The 23,028-nt window shown below is 36.1% G+C and overlaps 1 protein-coding gene across 2 annotated transcripts in view; it reads left to right on the top strand.

The window, feature by feature from the left end:
• Window positions 1-18,706, top strand: part of LOC132092295 (synaptosomal-associated protein 25-A-like) — a 33,910-nt gene extending 15,204 nt beyond the window's left edge. Inside the window, exons 2-8 of one of the 2 annotated variants that reach the window (XM_059498467.1) lie at window positions 6,239-6,382; window positions 7,923-7,964; window positions 10,535-10,583; window positions 12,830-12,947; window positions 16,125-16,244; window positions 16,476-16,620; window positions 17,291-18,706. In XM_059498467.1, the coding sequence (XP_059354450.1) occupies window positions 6,311-6,382; window positions 7,923-7,964; window positions 10,535-10,583; window positions 12,830-12,947; window positions 16,125-16,244; window positions 16,476-16,620; window positions 17,291-17,359 (615 nt within the window). In that variant the 5' untranslated portion in view covers window positions 6,239-6,310 and the 3' untranslated portion in view covers window positions 17,360-18,706. Of the gene's footprint in view, window positions 1-6,238; window positions 6,383-7,922; window positions 7,965-10,534; window positions 10,584-12,496; window positions 12,615-12,829; window positions 12,948-16,124; window positions 16,245-16,475; window positions 16,621-17,290 lie in introns of both variants that reach the window. The other variant, XM_059498468.1, reaches the window with a different exon arrangement.
• Window positions 18,707-23,028: the final 4,322 nt, after the last annotated feature.

The raw sequence follows: 23,028 nt of genomic DNA, 5'->3' as shown, positions 1-23,028 counted from the left end.
TATGTCTGGATTAAAACAATAATAAGTTTTGCATGATCAAAATGACTTTTCTTACCTGTGCCATTTGTCGTTGGTAGGCATCTTAATGTTTGTGCCTTATCAGATGGATTTGGGAAATTTCATTTTATGCATTTGGCTGCTTTTGCAAGCTGTTAGAGTGAGCAATTTGGACGAATGTTATGGCATCTGTTCTGTTCATCATGCTCATAACTGCGGTCTGAAGCCATTTTAGAACTGTAGCTCTTTTGGAGTAATGCGAGTTCAGGTAATGAAGTTTTCTACAGTGTGACGCATATATAAGATATATAGAGTATATAAAGGCACAGACAGATGAGATCATGCAGGTGATTCATTCTTTCTCAGTTTACATGCGAAGATAATAGGCAGTTTGATTCCATTCAAGTGGAATCACATTTCAGTATTAAGTAGCATGCTATAGTAAACACTGCTTGAAAATTCAGTATTAGCTTTTGCTTCTTGTTTGCATATCTCTTTTCAAGATTATTTGACTGTTGACCCATGCTTGAGATGCCAAACAGTAATTTGATAATACACAATGGCTCATTTAAGTAATTCAATAGGATGGAGAAAGACAAATTTGCTATATTTAAAGTATTAACGCTTGTATTTTCTCTCTTTGCTTGTCAATCACTGATCATCATTCAGAAAAAAAGCCCTTTTTATTGTCTACTATTTATATGAATGTAGCTGAGCTAAATGTAATGAAGCACTCTGTATTCACATAGAAGATATTTTGTGGCATTCACAATTATACATATTCCAAAAGAATGGAAAATTAGACTATCCTGCAGTAAATATCAATTTTATAATTATTATTTTTTAAGTGTATTATTACTATTTGTTATTTTTTTTTTAGCACTTTTCATTATGCTCCAATTTAGGTACTTCTCAGTATGCTATTCATTATGTTCCAAAGAAGATTTAAAATTAACAGTGCCCTGCAAACCCAGCATTATAAAATACTTACTTACTTTTTGGCTGCTTCCTGGATCCTGGGCTTCCTAATTGCTTTTTAATGTCTATTGTTTATTTCTCCACAAATATTGAACTCCTGCTGATGATATCATTCAGGTGTCATTTTTTTAGTACTTTCTTCATACCTCCCACCCCTCCTGTCTGATCAAAACAACAAATGTCACAACCACCCAGTAATGAGATTTTCATATAAATTACTTTTGTTGGCACCCAATTCGTCTTTGATGCAATTGTCTGCTGTGTCTATTGTTGAAGGGGCATATTATGTAAATGCAATAAGAGAATGTTAGGACGTCAATCAAAAGAAACGATATTGTAATGAAATGGCAGTGGCAGTTAAAAACAGATCTTCTGCATTTGGGAGGACGATTAAATTTTGTTTTTAGTGGACATTTTTCTATAGAAAATAAAAAACAATAGCTAACCCACTTTCACGGCACTCTTATTCCTCTACCGCTCTCTGATCATTATTTCTATGAAGTCGCAATAAAAATGGGAAGGTCACACTCAAACAGACTGCATAGCCAGCCCTCCAATCCTGGCCCTGTCACACTCATCACTTCATCACATCGCCAAGAACCTTGGAGCCAGATGGGAAGGCAAAAGGGAACAGGGTGTCGAGTGGGGAACAGTGTCTGCTTTAATGGCCGTGTTGTTCATAAATCCATCCTGGGGCTTCCCCATGAGAGGGAATGTGACTCTGAGATTTACAGGCAGCGAGGAGAGAGGGCTCTCTGCAGTAGGACCTGATGCCGTTGTTGCAGAGCTGAACACAAATGGTTTTGTGAAATGGACTCTGTCAAATCAATTGCATTGGCTGTTAGATCCCAACTAAATCACAAGACCCTTCAACACAAGACCCTTCATCTACATCCCCCTTGTAAAAGGGGGATGTAGATGAGGTTCTAAGGCTGCTGCAGTCATTGTAGTTTATGGAGCAGCAACATGAGTGCGTAGTGCAGAATCTGCTAGAAAGAATACTCAGTATGCAGCCACATGCACAATATAATGTATAATTTAGATCAGTACTAATGACCGTCACAGATCTCAAGCCTAATGATTTTCTGTTAGAGCGTACATGGTCTCTTCTTGTAGATTTTCTTTTTAGTTTTAATAATGCTTTTGTGGCATTTTTAGTATAAATATATGTATTTTTTTAATTTACCTTTAGTTGCTCCTGCTGTAAATATCCATTTTAATATATATATATATATATATATATATATATATATATATATATATATATATATATATATATATATATTTTTTTTTTTTTTTTTTTTTTTTATTATTTTTATGTGTTGGGTTCATTTTTGTAGCACTTTCCCCAATGCTTATAGTTCCAAAGTAGACTTAAATGAACAGTAAATATCAATTTTGAAAATATCAGTAAATATTTATTTTTACTGAATATTCATTGCAGTAAATAGCCTTTTTTTTTTTTTTAATGACACTTTTCAATATACTTACTGTTCCAAAGCAGAATCTTGATATCTTTTTATATCTTAAAATATCTTACATTTATTTAATTTGAAGGATTAGACAAAATAATAAATATTTTTTTTCAGTGTAGATAAGAAGGAAACCATGGGGAAGTCTACCTCCTAAGGCTGGTTGTATTATACTTTTCTATTTCTATATATTATACACATGATATGTACAAGGAGTGTGAACAGTAAGAGATTATGAGACGTGTTAACAGCTCTGGGATCACTCCACACAATCCTCCACTCAGGAGGAGGAAGGGGACTGATGTTATTAATCACTTGTCATGAGAGGAGGGGGTGGTGGCGCTCAGGCCTGTTCTCATCTGGTTGTATTGCCTTGTGAATAGTAAGCCATTGCTATAGTTTACAGGTGTTCGACCTTATCTGTTACTTCATGGTTTTCAATCAAGGACAAAGCATGGCTGGAGACAAATGGAAGCATTAATGAATATAATTTTTTTTTACAGTGTACAATAAATGTGCTTTTCTGTAGCAGTAACTTTCTGGTGGTAGGCATGTTATTTTATAACAGGTTTAAATCTACAGGTACATGAGAAAACATTTAACTTTGCTGTCGATTTATTGTGGGATATGGTTTGATGGTAATGTCAGATGTTCATCAATTTGCCAAGTTTAAAAGCTAGCAAAATGAATAACATATGGCAAAAATCCAGATTTTGAGCAGGTTTCTCTTCCTCCTTTTTTCCGGCTTTGCATTGTTTAAATAGGAATCTCATAGGACTCTGATTTTGAAACATGTCAAGCTTGATATCTCGCTCTACGAGAGTCAATCTGTTGCAGCATACATAACACTGTAGAGGGGAAATACCATAACCCGATTTCAAAGGTAATCTCATAAAACACATCTGTTTCGCCTGACTCAGAGATTTAGAGGTCAGGCATGATAAGTTCATTACATTTCAGGGGATATAAGGTGAAGTTAGTGTTTAGCGAAGCATATGAGAAAAAAGCAAGAGCAACAATTTAGAGTGGTTAGTGATGTAGTATTTAAGCTTGAAGTTTTGCAGGACAACAGTTTTTGTGTGCTGCAGTGAAGGGAGAGGCTGCATGTTTGAAGAGAGGAAACAAAATGGCAGCCAGCTCAGAGACGGAGGATGAGTGAACACACACACACACACGCGCAAATACGCACACACACACAGCTATTCTAAAAGAACATGTGTTTGAACCATAGGGCTTCTCATTGTCTCGGTAAACAAAAATACAGCTACATACAATTTCCAGTATTACACAATAACCTAATGTTCAAGTAATGCTCAGTAGCTTATGTTTCCTGCTTTTATTCATTATTGTAAAACTTTTATTCCAGAAGTCTTTAACAGGAGGAAATTAATTGAGTCCAGTTACTGTTTGATCTTACATTTTCTGCTAAATCTTTATTGTCTCTCCCAATGATTATTTTAATGGCTAGACATCATAAAGTATATAAATACATTAATATTTTACTTTAAAAGTTATAGAACCCCGCTTTATTCACATTTTTTTTTTTTTTTACAGTTTACCAGTATTCATTTTCTTGTTAACCCCTTGTTGATTTTAGTTAATATTCATGTTTACATATTGTTCTGAGTGCCTCATGCTTCACCTGCCATCATTCAACAAGCAGAAAATAATCATAAAATAAGCAGAAATGAGAGCCTTTTTAGATTTGCATTGTTTTCCTTCTATATTTAATGACTGTTAGTGCACTGGAAAAAATGACAGAAATAGTTACCACTACCTAATGCATTATTAATAATCCTGGCATATAGGCAACAGCTACAAATAATTTTATAATTTTCCTGAAAGCAGAAGAGAAGTGTAAAATATAAGCTGATAATACAAATAATAATAAAACCCTAACCTTTTGACCTTTCTGTTTAGAGAGCATCTGTTAACAGTTCAATAATTGAGGGCTCCATCCGCTCACTTCTCTTGAGTTCTCCGACCTACACTGATGTTAGCTTTTTACATTGTTCAGGTTTAGCTTACCGACAATGCTAAGGCCTGCTAATAGTGTCATTCATATTCATAATACAACAAGTAACATTATGTTTGCTCAGTTAAAAAAATAAGAAGACGAAAGATATGTAGGAGGACATAAATTAAAAGATTGTTTCCAGCAATTTCCCAAAATTGTTTTGCTTTTCCACATGAAAAAAGAGACAGCAAGGCACCTATTTGTACTGGCCCATCATTTTTTCTCTGGCCCAGTCTCTCAAACTGTGCTCAGCTTTTAGGTTATTTCAAGAATACTGCCACAAAGAATTCATTAAGACATTCACTGACCTGACATTTTTATGCACTCCTCAGAATCTGAATAAGATCATTCATCAGAGGTTGAGCGAGGACATGCGAAAGACATTTTTATATTAGTGTGTTTCACTGGCACCAGCTAGGGCACCACGGCATGCAGTAACAAACTGCAAATTCATCACAAACATGTTTCTATAACCCTGAGAGAGCCTGCACGAGTACACAGCCTGGATGATGGGTCAATCATTTTTAGATTGGTGCTCCCTGATCTTTAACCAAAGCAGAAGATGACATTCATTTCACTGGTGGAGATGGGAGTATAATATTGCAGCCTTTAGAGTCTCTGGAGTATTTTACTGTAAAAGGTCAGACAGGCGTGTTCAATTTAATTGCTTGAGTAAAATTATGCAATAACAGTACAAGTATCGCTCTTTAATACCTGCTTGGAATTCATTGGATAATTCAGTGATAGTGTTGACAGTTGAGTTGGATATTTGGCCAAAAAATATTAAACATGATAAATTAAGATATACAGTCAAAACCAAAAATTATTCAGACAGCAGATATACATTTTTCTATTTTTTATCAACTATAATTTATGTAAGTGAGGATAGCAAAAGAAAGTAAATTGTGACAGATTATACCCCAAAATTCTTCATACAGAGGACTACCAGTAAAATGGATCAAACCTGACCATGTTTTGCTTGAGTGTTATCTGACATTATCAAAATGAATTTGTTCTGACACTGTTTAACTCTGAGTTCTTGTCGTATTACTACAGTATTTTCTAAACTATAGCAAATAAACTGTGATAATGTATGAATAAATTTTGATTTGAATGTATATCCGAGTATTATTAGGTTTATTTTTCTTTTTTGCCACTACAGTAAGAAATATCAATAAATAATATATATATACAATGTCTGGTGTTGTGTATGAGCAGGAGGGTTTTGTAAAATCTTTTTAACTTTTAACTTTGAATAAGGATGGCATAATTGCTCACATGCTTGTGCAGTTTAACACACATTCACAATTACTCAGTAAGCTGTTCTCTCTAGACCCCTTGGGATATCTTACTAGCTGTCAGGCCAGTCTTTTCAGGAATATATCTGTCAAGCTCACAGTTTCCATGACAGTGCAGGGACAAATTTCTCCTGGTACACACAGAACCTCAGGGAAGAATTTAATCAGCTAAACACAGCAGCCACCACCTCGGCACTATTCGAAAGAGCATACGAGAAGAGGCTATGGGCTCCTCAAAAGCAGACAATGTCCTACTGTCCATTTCATGACATTAGCCTGTGTGAAGTGACTTTATTAACTGTATAACTTCTAATGAATTTAACATCTGTGGCAGTTTCTCTTAGGAAGACAGAGTATTGGTTTTGTGTGGATATATTGTTTTTGTTAATTCTTAAAACTGGATGACACAATTCACTATGCAAGTGAGCTCCATGGTTAATGTTTTCCTTTTTTCTGTCTATGTCTAATTCTTTCAGCTTCCCCCAGACTTTCAATAAAACCCACTCTTCCCACTTGGAGACCAGCTCCACCCAACACAACCAGCAGCCATGGCAGATGATTCGGATATGCGCAATGAGCTCTCTGACATGCAGCAACGTGCAGACCAGCTGGGCGATGAGGTGAGGTCATTCACTTCCTCTCTTTATGCTACACTGCCATGAACAACAACCTTCAAACTTTACCTGATTGCAAAAAAAGACTCAAAAGAAATGCAGTGCCAACTAAGGAACCAAAATGGAGCTTTGTGCAGCACTGATGTGTTTCTGACCACCAAACCAAGTGATAATGAGGAATATATGTACGTATTTTACAGTAATGTAAATTTCCATTTTTTGTTTAAAGATGCATTCAACAAGAAAGAAATGCATAGTATTTTTGAAAAAAAGTTTAAGATCATGTACACTAACATGAGATGCAGACTAATAAAAAGAGTAGTCACAACAGCATCCTAATAAAAACTGATTTATTTCACATGGAGCAGGTCCAAAAGTTCCGCTAGTAAATTCGCTAGTAAACTTAGCACAACACCTAACATAAACAATAACAGGCAAGGAACAGAGGGAAACTGAGGGCTTAAATACAAAGGGAACATAATCAAATAGAACTGAAACAGGTGTGTGGCTATTAGTAACTATAGGAAAAAACTAACAATAAGGAACAGAAAACTTAATCGAAACAGAATAAAACTGAATGTGACATCTCCCCTCATGGAGGCGGCCATGTTGACCAGCTGAATGCTACTTTTGTTTCTGTAACTTCCTGTTATTGGACATTTTATAGAGTTATTAATAATTGTATTAATAACATGAAAAAATCTTATCCAGGTCGCTAACACAAGTTAATTATTTTATTTTTATGCTCTGTTGATTGAAGATTGGATAAATTGGTGTAATTTATGCTACAGATTTTATTATTTGTACACAGCCTGTTCTGTGGGCTGTAACTGCGAGAGTCCATAATGGAATGTGTGTGTGTGTGTGTGTGTGTGTGTGTGTGTGTGTGTGAAGGGAGGCTTCACCTGTACTCTGCATTACATAACGCTGCAGCATTTGCTCTGTGTGTGTGTGTGTGTGTGGGTGTAAGAGCTGGGGGTGCTGCCTGTGTGTTTGCAGTCTGATGGAGCTCCTCACTGCCACCCCACACTATGATTCTCACAGCTGAGCAGAATATTAAAACACAAACAGGACACCACACTGCAAAAATGTCCTCCCGCCTTCTGATCCACAGAGATATGAATTCATAATATCCAGACACTCAGTCCATGATATTTGTGTGAAAAATGCTGTAGATTTACTTATCTAAATGGCATACTGTTGAAATATGTTTGGTGTTTATAATGTTTAGTTAGAAGGAAATTATTCAACTCCAAATGTTTTGAAGAGCATTTATTTTGACATTTGACATCAGTGAGAGTTTGAATGGAGAGGTGAATAATTATCTCATTCAGACGGATAATTTTTTTTTTTATTATTGTGCAGTTGAAAGTTCAGTAATTGAGCAATGCATTTTTTGTAGAGGGTTAGTGCTGTAAAGAACATCCATTGATTATTTATCTGTTATAGTGTGTATTAAAAATCCTCCTACACACTACAGCTTGTTCTGGTATTTATCTCTGTCAGTTCCTAATGAATTCTGGTTTTAACCCCCCCCCCCCCACAGTCACTGGAGAGCACCCGGCGTATGCTGCAGCTTGTGGAAGAGGTAAAGAGACATTTTATCATAGTTATATTCAAATTATTTCTCACTGTATGCATATGTTCTTTCTTTCTGATCACAAATGTTTAATAAATGATCTGTCATAGGATTTTTTTTAAAGAAATAAACACTTTTATTTAGCAAGGATGCAATAAATTGATCAAATTTGACAGTAAAGACTACTTGACACTGAAGACTGGAATAATGGCTGCTAAAAATTCAGCTTGGCTATCACAAGAATAAATTAGATTATAAAATATATTAAAATAGAAACCATTATTTTAAACTGTTATAATAATTGACAGTATTACAGTTTTTATCAGACAAATGCATCCTCGGTGAGCATAGAAGTAAAAAAGTACACACACACACACACACACACACATATATATATATATATATATATACTTTTTGGTCAAACTTGAAAAAAATAGAACAAAATAATAGATCAGTCAACAGATCATTGGATCATGGATGTCAAGGATCCATTTTTGTAAATTATTATTATTATTTCTTTTTTGCAAATATCTTTTATCAGTGTATTTTGATCTTGAGAGCTTTAGTCTGCAGACAGAGCTGGGCACAAGCTGGACTTGGCTAATCTAGGCTAGATGGATGGAGGGTGTTAAAGAGAGAAAGAGAAGAGATGTGAGCATATCTGAGGGGAAGAACTGTGATAAAGTCTCTGCAGCATTTCTCAAGGTCATATCGATAATCACAGCCCATATCTCTGCAAAGAGCTCCTCCCCATGTCCATTACTGGTAAGTTGACTCTGAGTTGACAAATAGAAAAGTTGCCTGAAGACTCTGGATCTGACAGACTGTTAGACAGAACAAATATTGTGAGGGATGGTGCACATAGATCAAGATTAGTTTGTCACCGCTGTCACAGTTGATCTAATTATGTTAGCCTATACCAGCCTTTTCATGTTTTAGTTAGACTAACTTATAGACGATCAGCATTATTCTTGAATTACGCCAAAACTGAGCTAAATCACAGTCATTATTTATACCAGTAGAAGCATTGAGTTTGTTCCAGGCATTTACTGCTGCGTGGAAATTCAGCGGTTTATGGCACAAACAAATTAATCCCCAAGGATCCATTTAGGGCACATTTTGATCCCATCCAGTATGAGGGGGGTGCTAGCTCATGTCCTGCTGATTTATACACTACTGAGCCTTACAATTATCCCATATCGATATCCCTTTCCCCTCTAAGCGCTGAAGTTGCACTTTCTGAAATATGTCACAGCTGCCTGTTATTTTCCGAACTCAAGGAAAAACAGAACAGCAAATTTAACTTGCTGATCATTAGGTTCATGGAAAAGTCACATTTTGTAAATGGGGGATGAGATCTAGGATAGTAGTAGTAGTAGTAGCCCTTTATTGTCACTAGTCACAAGTACCAGCGAAATTAGCCATCAACCTGTCCATACATACATAAAATATGACAAGGGGGTAGACAGGACAGGAAGACAGGGGATTCCTAGATGCCAGTGACCAAAAAAAATGGACATTGGTTGCGTTTATCATTGAAGACTAGAACAGTGGGAGCTGATTAATAACGCAGACCTTTTCAGGGTGCTATAAACATGTCATGGATGACATCTATAGCAAAATATGAATTGGAATCTCTGAGGACATCTGTACTGGCCTTTATGTTCTTGTGCTAACGTTTCCTAATAATTTTTGACTGGGGTTTGGAAGGAGTAGGTGTCCTCTATATGAGTTTAACTCATTTTTATAAGCTTTAATGAAGTGACAGATGATTTGTTGTTATATTAATGGACACATCAAATAGTGTATAAAATCTGTTCTCAGTATAAGATGAATGAAAATGCATTGCTTTTTCTGTGCAACACCTTCAATGAGATCACACTGTATTTGTTGCATTGCCTAAAGCCACCTTGCCACTGTCTCTGAAAAAATGAAAAGAGATAGACCGGAAGTCATTAATTTCCAATGGAGAGTAGTGCAGGAGCTGCGTTCCAATCATACGTGTATGAGAAAAATTCACATCAGATTTGAGCTTCGGATGCATTAATATATTTGAACACCTGCGGCTAAACCGTATGCGACCACCCGACTGGATGTGATATATTCTAATCAAAACTATGAGCGCGAGGTCAGAACTATCAATATTTTTTGACACTTTAACGTTATTCTTTAAACACTATTTCTGTAAAATGGCGCTTTAGAATAATTATGGCAGAAATAATTATTTTATAATTATACAATCATTATGTACGTTGATTGGCTCCATAAAACTAAATAAAACTGTAAAGCACATCCACTGATTATTTATCTATTATAGTGTGTGTTAAAAAAAACTGTCATTATATTCCGGCATTAATTATATTCAATCAAATGTTGAGAAATGTTCAAACATTATGCAATTTGAAATGTCACCAGTACAACCTAAACTGACAAAGTCTCTCTGAATGCCTCTGGAATGAGCCTTGTATTGTGTGTGCCGAATCTCACCTCTTTTTCTTTGTCCCTCTTTACTCTCACTTTGTTTTCCATCTGTTTCACCCTCTTTTCCACGCTTCTTCTCCATGGCTCTTGATGCATAGAGTAAAGATGCTGGTATCAGGACTTTGGTTATGCTGGATGAGCAGGGAGGTAAGTGTGGATGTATTTTAGATGACAATTTCCATTAATTCTTTGCACATAAAATTGCATAATATTGTATATATCTTAGCTTTTTATATACAATTAAAATGTTTTTAAATAAATTTGTATTTTGAAACTTGATTTGTCATCATAATAAGCAACTATAAATTGATTTTTAGTTGTATCTCTGATTTTCTTTATCTCTGCTTTCAGTTGATTCCACTGATTAATGCCTAAAGCAATTAAAGTCATTTATGCAATGTAATTTTGATTTCCTCTGCCGTTTCTGAAGTAACTCTAAATCTTTCACCTTTTTGCTAACACGTTTCCTCTTTCATTTAATATTTTTTCAGTATACTGTACTACCAAAGAAACAGGACTGGCCACTGCAACTGTCCAAATAATGTTTGCATTTAAAATAAATTTACTGTTCAGTTTAAAATATAGTTGCCTTCACATTAGTTTTTTAGGCCAGCAACTTGTAAAGCAACGATCGATTTAGCTGGTAATGACAAATGACACTCTTTCCCATAAACTGCACTAATACTCTTTTGTATAATCCCTGGCACAATTCTAATATGATTCAAAATAGATATTACCTACTTTAACAGTGTCATTTCAAATTGACGAGGCTCTACACAGCTTGCCCCCACGTTACTTTGTTTGGCTAAGTTTTATTTTTTTTAAAATGACCTTTTTATTGGCCTTGCGTTGTGCAATAACTTCTTAGAAGCCCTCTGATTGGCTCCTGCATGTGAGCCAGTAATTAGTCTTTTCATAAAGGGAATAAAATCTCAATCCTTCATCCCCTCAATTAAACCAAACTCTCAGCAAAGAAGTGACGCTAAGCTAGGTTGTTATCAAGGAATGAGGTATGTCAAAAGTTCAATTTCTTGTTTTAAATGAGAATTCATAGAATTTTGACACAAGGAAATGAAACGTCTTTAGGTTAATTTGCTTTGCCTAAATGAAAGTGCCTTTAAAAGCCAGGGATTAAACAAAATTAACTGATGTGGTTGGCTTGTTTCCTCCTGAACCATTCCCAGTTTGCCTCTCTCTTCCCTGTGACCGATACCTTCACTAAACCTCTTAACAATATCGAACACACCCTGTCTGCACGACAAACACGCCAGACTGCATCACCACAGGTCACCAGCACCTCAGCCATATCATCCCCTAACCAAACAGAGACAAACAAACCATAAGCTGCACCCTTTTCCACTCTACCAAAGAGAAAAGGAGGTTGTTGGCTTCCAGCAAATGAGTCACAGCATTGAGATTAGGGCACTGTTTTATTCTGTCCCAAGGTCTAATTAAAAAGACACTGTCGCTCTCGTGCAGTGGTGCTTATGGGAGAATCTGTCTGCTATTGGTGGCCGGGATCAAATTCAAGCTAGAACTGCCCGTGTCCACTGTGACTTCATCCACTTGATCAAGTGTTCCAAGTATTATATGTGAAAGTCAACCCATTTTCAACCCATTTTACTTCCAAAATGTGATGTTTTTTGAGTGACAAAGGATAGGAATGAGGAAAAATATAGGGCAAGCCTAGTTTTTATTTATTGGGAATTGGTGCAGCCTCAGCAGAAAAGGAAAATTATTACTTTTTAAATTAAAGATTAAAAAGACATGGACAGATGAATCGTTCACAGTGAGACCAGAAAAAGCATTAAGTAAATAGAGTCTGTTTTGATTTTATGTTCACTATTATGCATCTGTAAATAAATAAAGGATGAGGTCTTGCTATTGTAACTCTTTCCTAACTCTGTTTTGCATATGTAGGTTCATTCTAATGCATGCATCCCCTCTAGATGCATTGAACAAATTCGCATCCAGTTCAGCAGTGCTCATTTCTCATATATTCTTGTAAAACAAGAGCCAGTAAATTCATTCCACTGCTGTCATCCCTTTGTCCTGACCAGAACAACTCGATCGTGTTGAAGATGGCATGAACCATATCAACCAAGACATGAAGGAGGCCGAGAAAAATTTAAAAGATTTAGGGAAATGCTGTGGCCTTTTCATATGTCCGTGTAACAAGTAGGTACTGACCATGTGGCAGAAGGGTCTTACATATGTGGTGGCGTCCGTTTTTTTTTTCTCCCCCTTTTTTTGAGTTTCCTTTTGTCACAGTGACTGTCTGAAGTTTTGTCTTCTCTTCTTTGTCCTCTCTTTCCTCTTTCTTTCCTCCCTCCTTTATTTTCCTGATACCTGCTCTCGTTCTGTGGGGGATAAATTACTTGTTGTTTAATCAGAGCAACTGGAACGCATCGAGGAGGGAATGGACCAAATCAATAAGGACATGAAGGATGCAGAAAAGAATTTGAACGATCTAGGAAAATTCTGTGGTCTTTGTTCCTGTCCATGTAACAAGTAGGTGCTGCTTGCCTGCCTGCTTGCCTGCCTGCCTAAAAATAAATCATACTGAGAGGCCTGTAGCCCTATAGTCAGGCGTGCCCAGGGTGGCTTGCCAAGTTCACTACCCATGATCCTAAGCACAGACCATGAGCATGAGGCATGGTCACACATGCTCACAGAAGTACAACAGCCCGACTGCCTTTGCCCTGGGTCCTTTAAGAAAGTTTGTCAATTAAATGTATGAACATAAGGCATGCTGCATAACCCAAGCCACCATTCGTTTAAAACCAATGTATCAATGAACACTAAACCAAACCACTAAAACTACATGGATGTGCCAATGTTGAGGTAAGTCACTAAATGTAGTCCAATACAAATTAACTGAAATAAAAGTAAATTATAACATAATTTAATTATTATTATTAATATTATTAATTAATAATTATTATATTATTTATTTGACAAATTATTATTCCTATCCAGTTAATCTCTAAATTATTAAAGCACATAGCACATAAGCGCAGCACTCGTCATTTTGAATCATTTGCAGAAAAACACGATTATAACTGTGACTGTGTTAGTTATGATAAAGTAAAGTCTCTGAGTCATGCCAATTTTATAACTAATTTAATTAATAAATGGAGTTTTGATGTTCATTAATGTGGTGTGACATCGCTGGGAATGCCTACGTGAGAGCAAACCGATGCTAATTATTATAGGACTAATTATACTAAATATAGGACGAAATACATAAATGAACATCAAATGATATATTAAAAGACAGTAAAACTTACTGAAATGTATCATGTGTCGTGTAAAAATAAAGCAGCACCTGAACACCATGCATGTGACGACGTTGCATTACCTCAGGAAAACCATTAAAATAATAAAAGAGTGTCGCTAAAATTGTTGTTAAATATATACACTCTTAAAATGCTTTATAGTTTATCTGAGCTGTTATTAAATGTGTTTAATGTATAGGCTAAATCTCCTAATTCTGTCAAAAAGTGTTTGTAATAGAGGTCTTTTTTATGACAGCCTTCATTTAAATGATTATAACGTTAGATTGTCAACAATTTGGAATAGAAACATAATTATATTATTATAAAGCACGTCTCTTTCCTTCATAATATGTTTTTGGTCAAATCAACTCAGAATGATAGAGCAACTCTCTCACACACACAAGATCAAAATAGCCTATAACAGCATCAGCTAGGTTTTTATTTATTTTTTTCAACTTTGAAAGCACATCCATCAATGCTCCCTGTATGACTGCAGTAGCATGTCCCTGAATGCCAAATGCATGCTCATGCATCTCTAGTTAATTGCTGTTATTTGTTAAAGAATAATGATGCATAGTAACAATGCTGATGACAACTCCTACTGAAAGTCATTCAGATGATCTAATACTTTCAAGCCTGTCTCATTCATGTTGACAGGGATAGTTTTGGCAAAGAACAGGACACGCAGTCCAGTCTATAGCCGCAGTACAGTGGAGAAAGCCAATATGTTTGCTGGTTCCCCAAGGGGAGCAGACGAGATCTAGGTCAGACCAAGAAAGATAAAGAGCAGATATTCTTTTTCTTTTTTTTCATGTGACAGCCTGTCATAAAATCCCAGATTGATGCAGAGGCGCAAATATACCCATGAGCTTAGGGAGGTAGAATTTTGGGTCAGACAGTGGTTCACATTAAACTTAGTTCACATTTATAACAAAATTACAGTCACTTTTTAAATATAAAGTTAAAAAAGTAATTATTTAAAATCAAAAGTATTTTTTAGGAGATTATTTAATAGTTAAAAAAAGGGAAAGTTATTTATTCTAGGTTCTAACTATCAATATTTTAAGCATTGTTTGCCAGTTTGAGTATTAACTGCACCTTCACATTAGATAAAGCTCAACATGCTGTTTAGAGAGAGAATGGTGAGAAGGCAGCCGGGGGAATTGTAGCTTTAGTCCATCTCTATAAATAATACTGCAGTGGGAGGCTTGGCCATCTCTCTTAAGATGAATATAGAAATATTAGAACTAAAATCTATATCAGCAACTCACTGCCAGAACAACAGCTGAAAAATGATGCAAAAATCATCCGTGTTTAGAATTTATAAATTAGCTTTATGATTTTCTTGACACAATTAGAATTATCCAAAGCTGTCATATGAATCAGGTTCTTTATTATCATTGTTATAACAACGAGATAACATTCAGAGCACCTGTAATGTAGAAGTGTAATAAGAGTCCAAATTAACTCAGTTTTGTCAGACAACAGAGACATAGAAATGATTTCCATAAAATATATTGGAGATTGTGAGATGTACATTATATGTAAATAAATACTACAGCAATGCATAGTCCAGATCCAGCTATTGCAGTTGTGTAGAAAAAGAAGTGAGTCTATTGACAGACTATTAAATAAGATAGTTTGCAGTACTTTCAATCTTGCATTTGATTACTGTTAGTCTGTACCTCACCTCAGGCCTCCAAATGATCAGAATATTCCACTGCCATGTCTACAACAATAAATAGTAATAATCCATAATAGGTTGTTGTCATATTTGATAAGAAAGCATATGTTTTGCATAATTGCTGTGTAAAAGAGGCTATAATTACCAATAATTTATAGTTTTATTCATTTGTGGTGTTCGGTTAATGATCTCATAGCACTGCTGATCTGTCATTGCCTTTCCTATAAAATAATATTAAATTGAACTCATATCTATGAGTCAGAAACAACAAGGTGAGCGGTGGCCATTGAAAGTGCAAGATAGGATGCGGTTCTCTTCCTCCAGTTTTTTATGTAATTTTTTCTTTTTTTTTAGTTGAAGTTATTTACACTTGTCTCCACAAATGTGGCAGTCCTGTTACTCTGTGTTGTCTGTCACCAAGGCCTGTGCTCTTTGTTATTTGTCATAATTTGAGAAGGGTCCCATTTTTCTATGTTTGGAAATGGCTGTCCACCTTTATTTACTGTACATCCCCCATTTTCAGAAAGGTATGTGTCTCAGCATATGTATATGTATGTTATATGTCCACAATTTATAGCATCACAAATTACAAAAGCCCCTTGAGAATGGACCCATCCCTGTTATGCTTGCCTGGTAATCCATGTTTGTTGTCGATCTGTGAACACTACTGCTGATATGGAAGTGTCTGTTTACCCTAGCGCTAATGCTTCCCCCGACTCTGTGCAGAATGAAGAGCGGAGCCAGCAAGGCCTGGGGAAACAACCAGGATGGAGTGGTTGCAAGCCAGCCCGCCCGCGTGGTGGATGAGCGTGAACAGATGGCCATCAGCGGAGGCTTCATCCGCAGGTGAGAGGCCCCGGATTCCAGGACGCTTTGTCCAGAGGGTTAGCTGGATATGATAGAGGTCTGATTGTGCAGCTAAAAGGTTAAATAAATCTGGTCGCAACAACTGTGTACACACAAAAAAAAGGCTTAAGAGGTCAAATGTATAGAAAGCCCATGTGTATCCAGTCAGATTTGAAAAATGATTGGTGTTTGTGGATTTAAATTGACGTTTTGCTGTGCTTGTGGGTGCAGGGTAACAGATGACGCCCGGGAAAATGAGATGGATGAGAACTTAGAACAGGTGGGAGGCATCATTGGTAACCTGCGCCACATGGCCCTTGATATGGGCAATGAGATTGACACCCAGAACCGCCAGATCGACAGGGTCATGGAGAAGGTATGGACTGACTCCAGATTCACTTGTTGGATTTTCTAAAGATAAAACACACCATCCTAAATCCTATAAAAAGTGCTGTTTTAAAAGTCAGTTCAACAAATTGAGTTGACATGAATATTTGTTTGCAGCCCATTTGAATTCTATAACATAAGTAATTGGAAATGACAATATTACTTTTTATTAATACTACTATTTTATTAATTATATATTTTATATATAATTATACATATATTGTACATTTTATATATAAACATATGTATTATTATTTTTATTAAAAATACATCATGTACCAATGATAAGAATGAATGGAACGGGCAGTTTTGATTTCATGTTGAAACAATATTTTAGATATTCATATTTAACTTCCATCACATAAACAATTGCCAATAACTAAACATATAAATTACAAACATGCACCAATGTTAAGAAAGTTCATTTAATTAAATGGCTATTTTGATTTTATGATGACTTTAAAAATGAAACTATATATGTAGTTGAGATACTATTATAGTTTTTTTGTGGTAATATTTGAATTTGATTTTATGTATTTTCTGCTTTCATTTCTAGCTACATAACTATAACTATTAATAACATACTGTACATATTACAACTGTATATTAATTTTAATGAATACATCATTGCTAATAAAGCACTTTTGGAAATATTTCAGGCTGATTCCAACAAGACCAGGATTGATGAAGCCAACCAGAGGGCCACAAAGATGCTCGGCAGTGGCTAAGCCTCTGGTCTGCCTGCTTTTACCATCCGTGCAGTTTGTCAAAAGGCAATGCACTTATTATGGTATTTACCTTCTAGGTTTGCACACATGCACATATCACCCGGCCCTCATTGTAAATGTCGTCCTATGTGTCGTCTGTCAGCTTTTTCAATGATTGTCCTCGTAAAATGATTTCTTATACTCTGTATCATTCTTTCCAAAGGTTGTATATAGTGCTGAGTTGATGGCTCTTGCTCACTTGTGAAGTTTTTATTCTCTTTATTGCCTGTATACATGGATATGTATGTATATATACATATAGCCTATGACATTTTTGCTGGAGGAACTATATAGGAATGCTATACAAGCTGTCTTTCCTTTTTTAGTATATCTCAGTATCGTCTCCTTATTTTGACAATGAAGAATGGGGAAAAAATGATACAAATGCAAATGATATTAATACAACAAGCACTTACAATCAATGCCATTGGTTCATATCCTTCATCACAACCATGATCAGTTACCGTTTAGACAATGTGCAACTAGATTCTGTAGCTGTAGTAGTAAAAACATTGCATTCCAAGTGATGTGAATTGTGCGTTATGCATGACAAATGGTAGATCTTAGCGTCTTATAAATAAAATTTGTTTTAAAAAGATGACAAAAAAAAAATTTCATTGCAGTAGCAAATTGACAAAAGCATGCTCAGTATTAGGACACAGTGGAACGTTCCATATTACTGCAAGTTTGCAATAGTGCCACCATTTCAGTCAATATATATTTACAGACTGTGACCTTTGTTGTAAAATAATGCAAAAATGACTTAAAGGAAATGTGATGGCAACGAAACAAGGCTGGTGTGGCGGTCCTGCAAAAATGACTTGTTTTCTAAAATTAATATGCAGTTTGGTGTAGAAAATGATGTTCTGAAAGCTGGGGACTGGTTGTTTACTGTATCATAGGTTTTGGATGCTCTGAAAAAAAAAATCATTTGCAATGTAAAGCAAAGATGCATATTTCTGAGAGACCTTACTTTTATAAGAAGATGTATCCTGTTAGTTTACTTTCCCCGTGTTGTTTGTTATTGGTAAAAAATTCTAATAATCCATAACAAAAGAAAAAAGTTTGTTTCGTTTGTTTTTTTGTTGCTTCTGTACTTAGAGCTATGCACACCAAATCACTAAGATGTTGAATAGTTATTATAAGAAGTCAAATAAATACCTTACCTGAATGACACATAGGTTAAACTGTGAAATTGATGTCCTCAACGCATGTAATATTAAAACTCCCTCTGTATCCTGTCAGTCTGTGAAGTGGTTGACATTTTGTAGCTAGCTGAATTGATTAAAAGTAATAAACCCTAAATAATTGTGGGTTTTCATTATTGTCTCAAGCAAAACATTTCACTGCTGGTTATATATGCTCTATATAATTTTGTATGTGATGAATAAAAATCTTGAATCTTGAAAAACCTCATTGTCACTTGACAGACCTGCTTCGTGGGAAAAGAACAGGAGAGCTGAATGAGTCAAACCTGAATCATAATATATGTTTCACTAAGTCTAGTACAAAGCTAGCAGACACTTTTATCCAAAGCATACAATTAGAAGTCAGTATGTGCTCCCTGGGAATGAAACCATGTGGTGTTGACATTTCACATATTAGTCATTAGGAGTATTATGTATTTCTGATGAGTCAAAAATGGCATTGAATGATATGAGACATCATCATTGAGTATATTTAGACAGGGTCCCTTTAAAGGAATATTTCACCCAAAAATAAACATTTGTTAAATATCTTCTCAACTAGAGGCCATCCAAGACATAGATGAGTTTCTTCAAAACAGCAGATAAATGCTCAATAATTGTGCAATAAAGTGATCCACACTCCTTCAGTCCATCAATTAATGTTGCATGAAAAGTTGCATGTTTGTAAGAAACAAATTTCTCAATATGCTGTGTTTAACTTCAAACCGTTGTTTACAGCTAAAATACAAATCCTCTATCCATAATTTTGCTTTCTCCAATGAAATTTGTCGTCTGAATCTGGAGAGAAGCATGCACAGATCAAGCACCATTTACAATCAAAAACAGTTCTAAACCAATATGGATTTTGATATGAGAGGACAGCATGAAATATACTTTTTCACAAGAGGAAGCGCTATTATTGCTGTAATAAGAGGTATTTAGGCTGGAAGCACCTTAATGATGGATTTGTTTCTTACAAGCACACAGCTTTTCACTCCACAAGATGTTGATGGACTGGAGTCTTGTGGATCACTTGTGAATTATTGTGATGTATTATCAGCTTTTTAGACTCTCATTCTGATCCATGAGTGAGCAAGTGATGTAATGCCACATTTCTCCAAATCTGTTCTGATGAAGAAACAAACTCATTTACATCTTGGATTGAAATTAAACATGTAGAAATAAGTGGAAAGACTGAAATTGTATTTTCTTTTATTTACCACTTTGAATATCAATTTAAATAAAAAAACAATAAATAATAGGTGATGCCATAAAGGTGATCAGCTCTTTTAACTAAAAGGCAGTACTTTCAAACCTGTCGTTAATAACATTTTTCTCATTGCCACCTTGAAATGTCCTTTTTTTTTGCTTAGACGAGATTAATAAGGATGAATTTGCTGCTGTGATAAAATAATCAAGACACATCAGCCTATTTTAGTTCCATTAGGCAAGAACAACAACACAAGTTTAGTGCAAGAATTCATTATTAAGGCTTTGTTTCTATTAATTTTTATTAGGACAAATTTGAAACTATGAGCTATTTGAGCTATGTCTTTTGTATCAACATGCACTTTCTGTATGAGACATTTGGAAAAGGTACTGCAATGTCAGGCAACAATGAGCCACAACATATACATTACCATAAAAAATATCCCCACTACAGGCATTTGAAGCTGGACAGACTCTATGTTTACACACAATATGCATCTGTTGAATGCTCCTATATATATGAGCATGCCAGTTTTGTTGGCAGGTATAGAAGCAGTGTGAGTCACGTTTTATTTTGAATGTGAGTCGACAGACATGTGAGACGGAGTGGTGCATTTTCCTCTGTGAAATTCAGCCCTTCAGGTTAATAAAATGGAGTGCTGTGAGCTGCATTCCCTCCTGTGGAAAAACAAATGTGATTTTCTCTCATCCTGGCCTTGTGTGTGAGGCTGGCTGATGAATGAGGTGCTATAGTGTGCTTTTCTGCTGACCCAGAGGTAATTAAAGATGCTGGAGATTTACGATGAAGATGCAAGCTCTCAATCAAAGGACTAACCTGAGACAAAGCAAAATACCTTTAAGGACTGGCTGTTTGTTGCATTACAGCGTCCAAAATATTCTGCATATGTGTTGCAGTCTTTCTTTCTTTGGACAAATGTATGCGTGACTGTAAAACATTTTTTCTGGATGATCATGTGACACTACAGACTGGACTAATGATGCTGAAAATGCAATTATATAAAATGCCAAAAATACACATTATCTGAATCTGTTGCCATCAGATTTTTTTTAACAATAAGATTTAATAACTTAATGTGAAAATAGATCCATCTCTTTTCTTGTGAAAAGGAGATCATCATATTTAGGGACAAAAAGTTCAAAAATCCAAATAGTACACTATTAGAAATTGCTTGTAAATAATTTAAAAAAATGCCAAGCCACAAACAAGTTGACATTTTTTTTTGTAAGTAGGAAAATGATATTCTTGTAAAACATACTCCAATAATGTTTTATTTTCAACTTCGAAAAATCATTTTCCTGCAGTGTACCCTTAAACATTTTCTTCAAAATAGTTTTAAACTTCCCTTAGCGCTCAGTCTGTCCTCCTGCTGTTTATGTCCCACTGAACCAACATGTTCTCTTGCTGTCACATTAAGGCAAAACGTCACGCTTTGTTCCATTTTCGAGTCACTCACTGAATTTCACATCCTCTCCTAATCTACTGTCTCAGCCCCCTCCTCTCATTCACCCTTTCAGTTTCATCCCCACCCTCCCTGTCTCACTTTCTCTACACCTTCATCACCCCTCCCCCTCTCTCCTCCTCCCCTAGCTGTAAGTGATGCTGCATAGTGCTCTAGTGCTCTTCCCCCGTCTGATGAAAACAAGCCTACAAATCCTGCACTTCCACCCCAGAGTTAACAGCAACACATTAGCATGGCTTCACTGGATCTGTCCAGATCTTTAACACGTTCCGGTGGCGAGCTGAGAAAGATCACACACAGTCCTAACCGTCAAAGATAACACATGCAACCGTTTCATGCAATCCGTCGGACTACTGACCGTGCATCTCTGGAGGAGCGGAGGAGGGAGAACTGAAATGCAGGGTGATGTTTGGGCAAAATAAACGTGTGAGAAGGGAGGGTGTCTTACATAAGGCTTTGCAGTATACTCGTAATACCAGGCGCTCTAAAACATAGCAAGAGAAACAATGGACTGGAATGAGGGAGGAGAGAGCGAGGGAGAGAAAGAGAAGGACAGAGTACAGAAGACTGATAAGGGTTTTATGTACAAAGTACCAGAGAGAGAAGCCTTTGGACTGGACTGCAGGCTTGGAGAAGAGGAATGGGAATGGCATTTGAAAGATAAAAATGTTAAAGAGCACACAAATGTGCTGGAAACTGAGGATGTAACGGGAATACTGGAATATCGGTGCAGAGAAAAACAAAGGGGTGTAAAATCTTATACAGTACATTTTTCCCCTTCTTATTTACATATAAAGTGTGGGTTTAATGTTGAACATTCAAAACTGATCATTTATTTAGAAATATTGTAGTTGTATAGTCATTTTCTTTCTAATCTAAATGCTTCAAGAAAAAGTTGTCTTGGTAATTGTTTTAATTGGTGAACAATCTATAGATTTCGTCCTCCGTCCTCAAAGTCATTTGATAATTACCTTTCGATAAGAAGAACACTTAACTGTACTGAATATGCACCAGCTAAAATATATATATACACTCACCTAAAGGATTATTAGGAACACCTGTTCAATTTCTCATTAATGCAATTATCTAATCAACCAATCACATGGCAGTTGCTTCAATGCATTTAGGGGTGTGGTCCTGGTCAAAACAATCTCCTGAACTCCAAACTGAATGTCAGAATGGGAAAGAAAGGTGATTTAAGCAATGTTGAGCGTGGCATGGTTGTTGGTGCCAGACGGGCCGGTCTGAGTATTTCACAATCTGCTCAGTTACTGGGATTTTCACGCACAACCATTTCTAGGGTTTACAAAGAATGGTGTGAAAAGGGAAAAACATTCAGTATGCGTCAGTCCTGTGGGCGAAAATGCATTGTTGATGCTAGAAGTCAGAGGAGAATGGGCCAACTGATTCAAGCTGATAGAAGAGCAACTTTGACTGAAATAACCACTCCTTACAACGGAGGTATGCAGCAAAGCATTTGTGAAGCCACAACACGCACAACCTTGAGGCGGTCCAAAATTGGACAGTTGAAGACTGGAAAAATGTTGCCTGGTCTGATGAGTCTCGATTTTTGTTGAGACATTCAGATGGTAGAGTCATAATTTGGCGTAAACAGAATGAGAACATGGATCCATCATGCCTTGTTACCACTGTGCAGGCTGGTGGTGGTGGTGTGATGGTGTGGGGGATGTTTTCTTGGCACACTTTAGCCCCCTTAGTGCCAATTGGGCATCGTTTAAATGCCACGGCCTAC

This window comes from Carassius carassius, chromosome 18, assembly GCF_963082965.1.
Source record: "Carassius carassius chromosome 18, fCarCar2.1, whole genome shotgun sequence".
NCBI lineage: Eukaryota > Metazoa > Chordata > Actinopteri > Cypriniformes > Cyprinidae > Carassius > Carassius carassius.
This window is presented reverse-complemented; position numbering and strand designations above follow the sequence as displayed.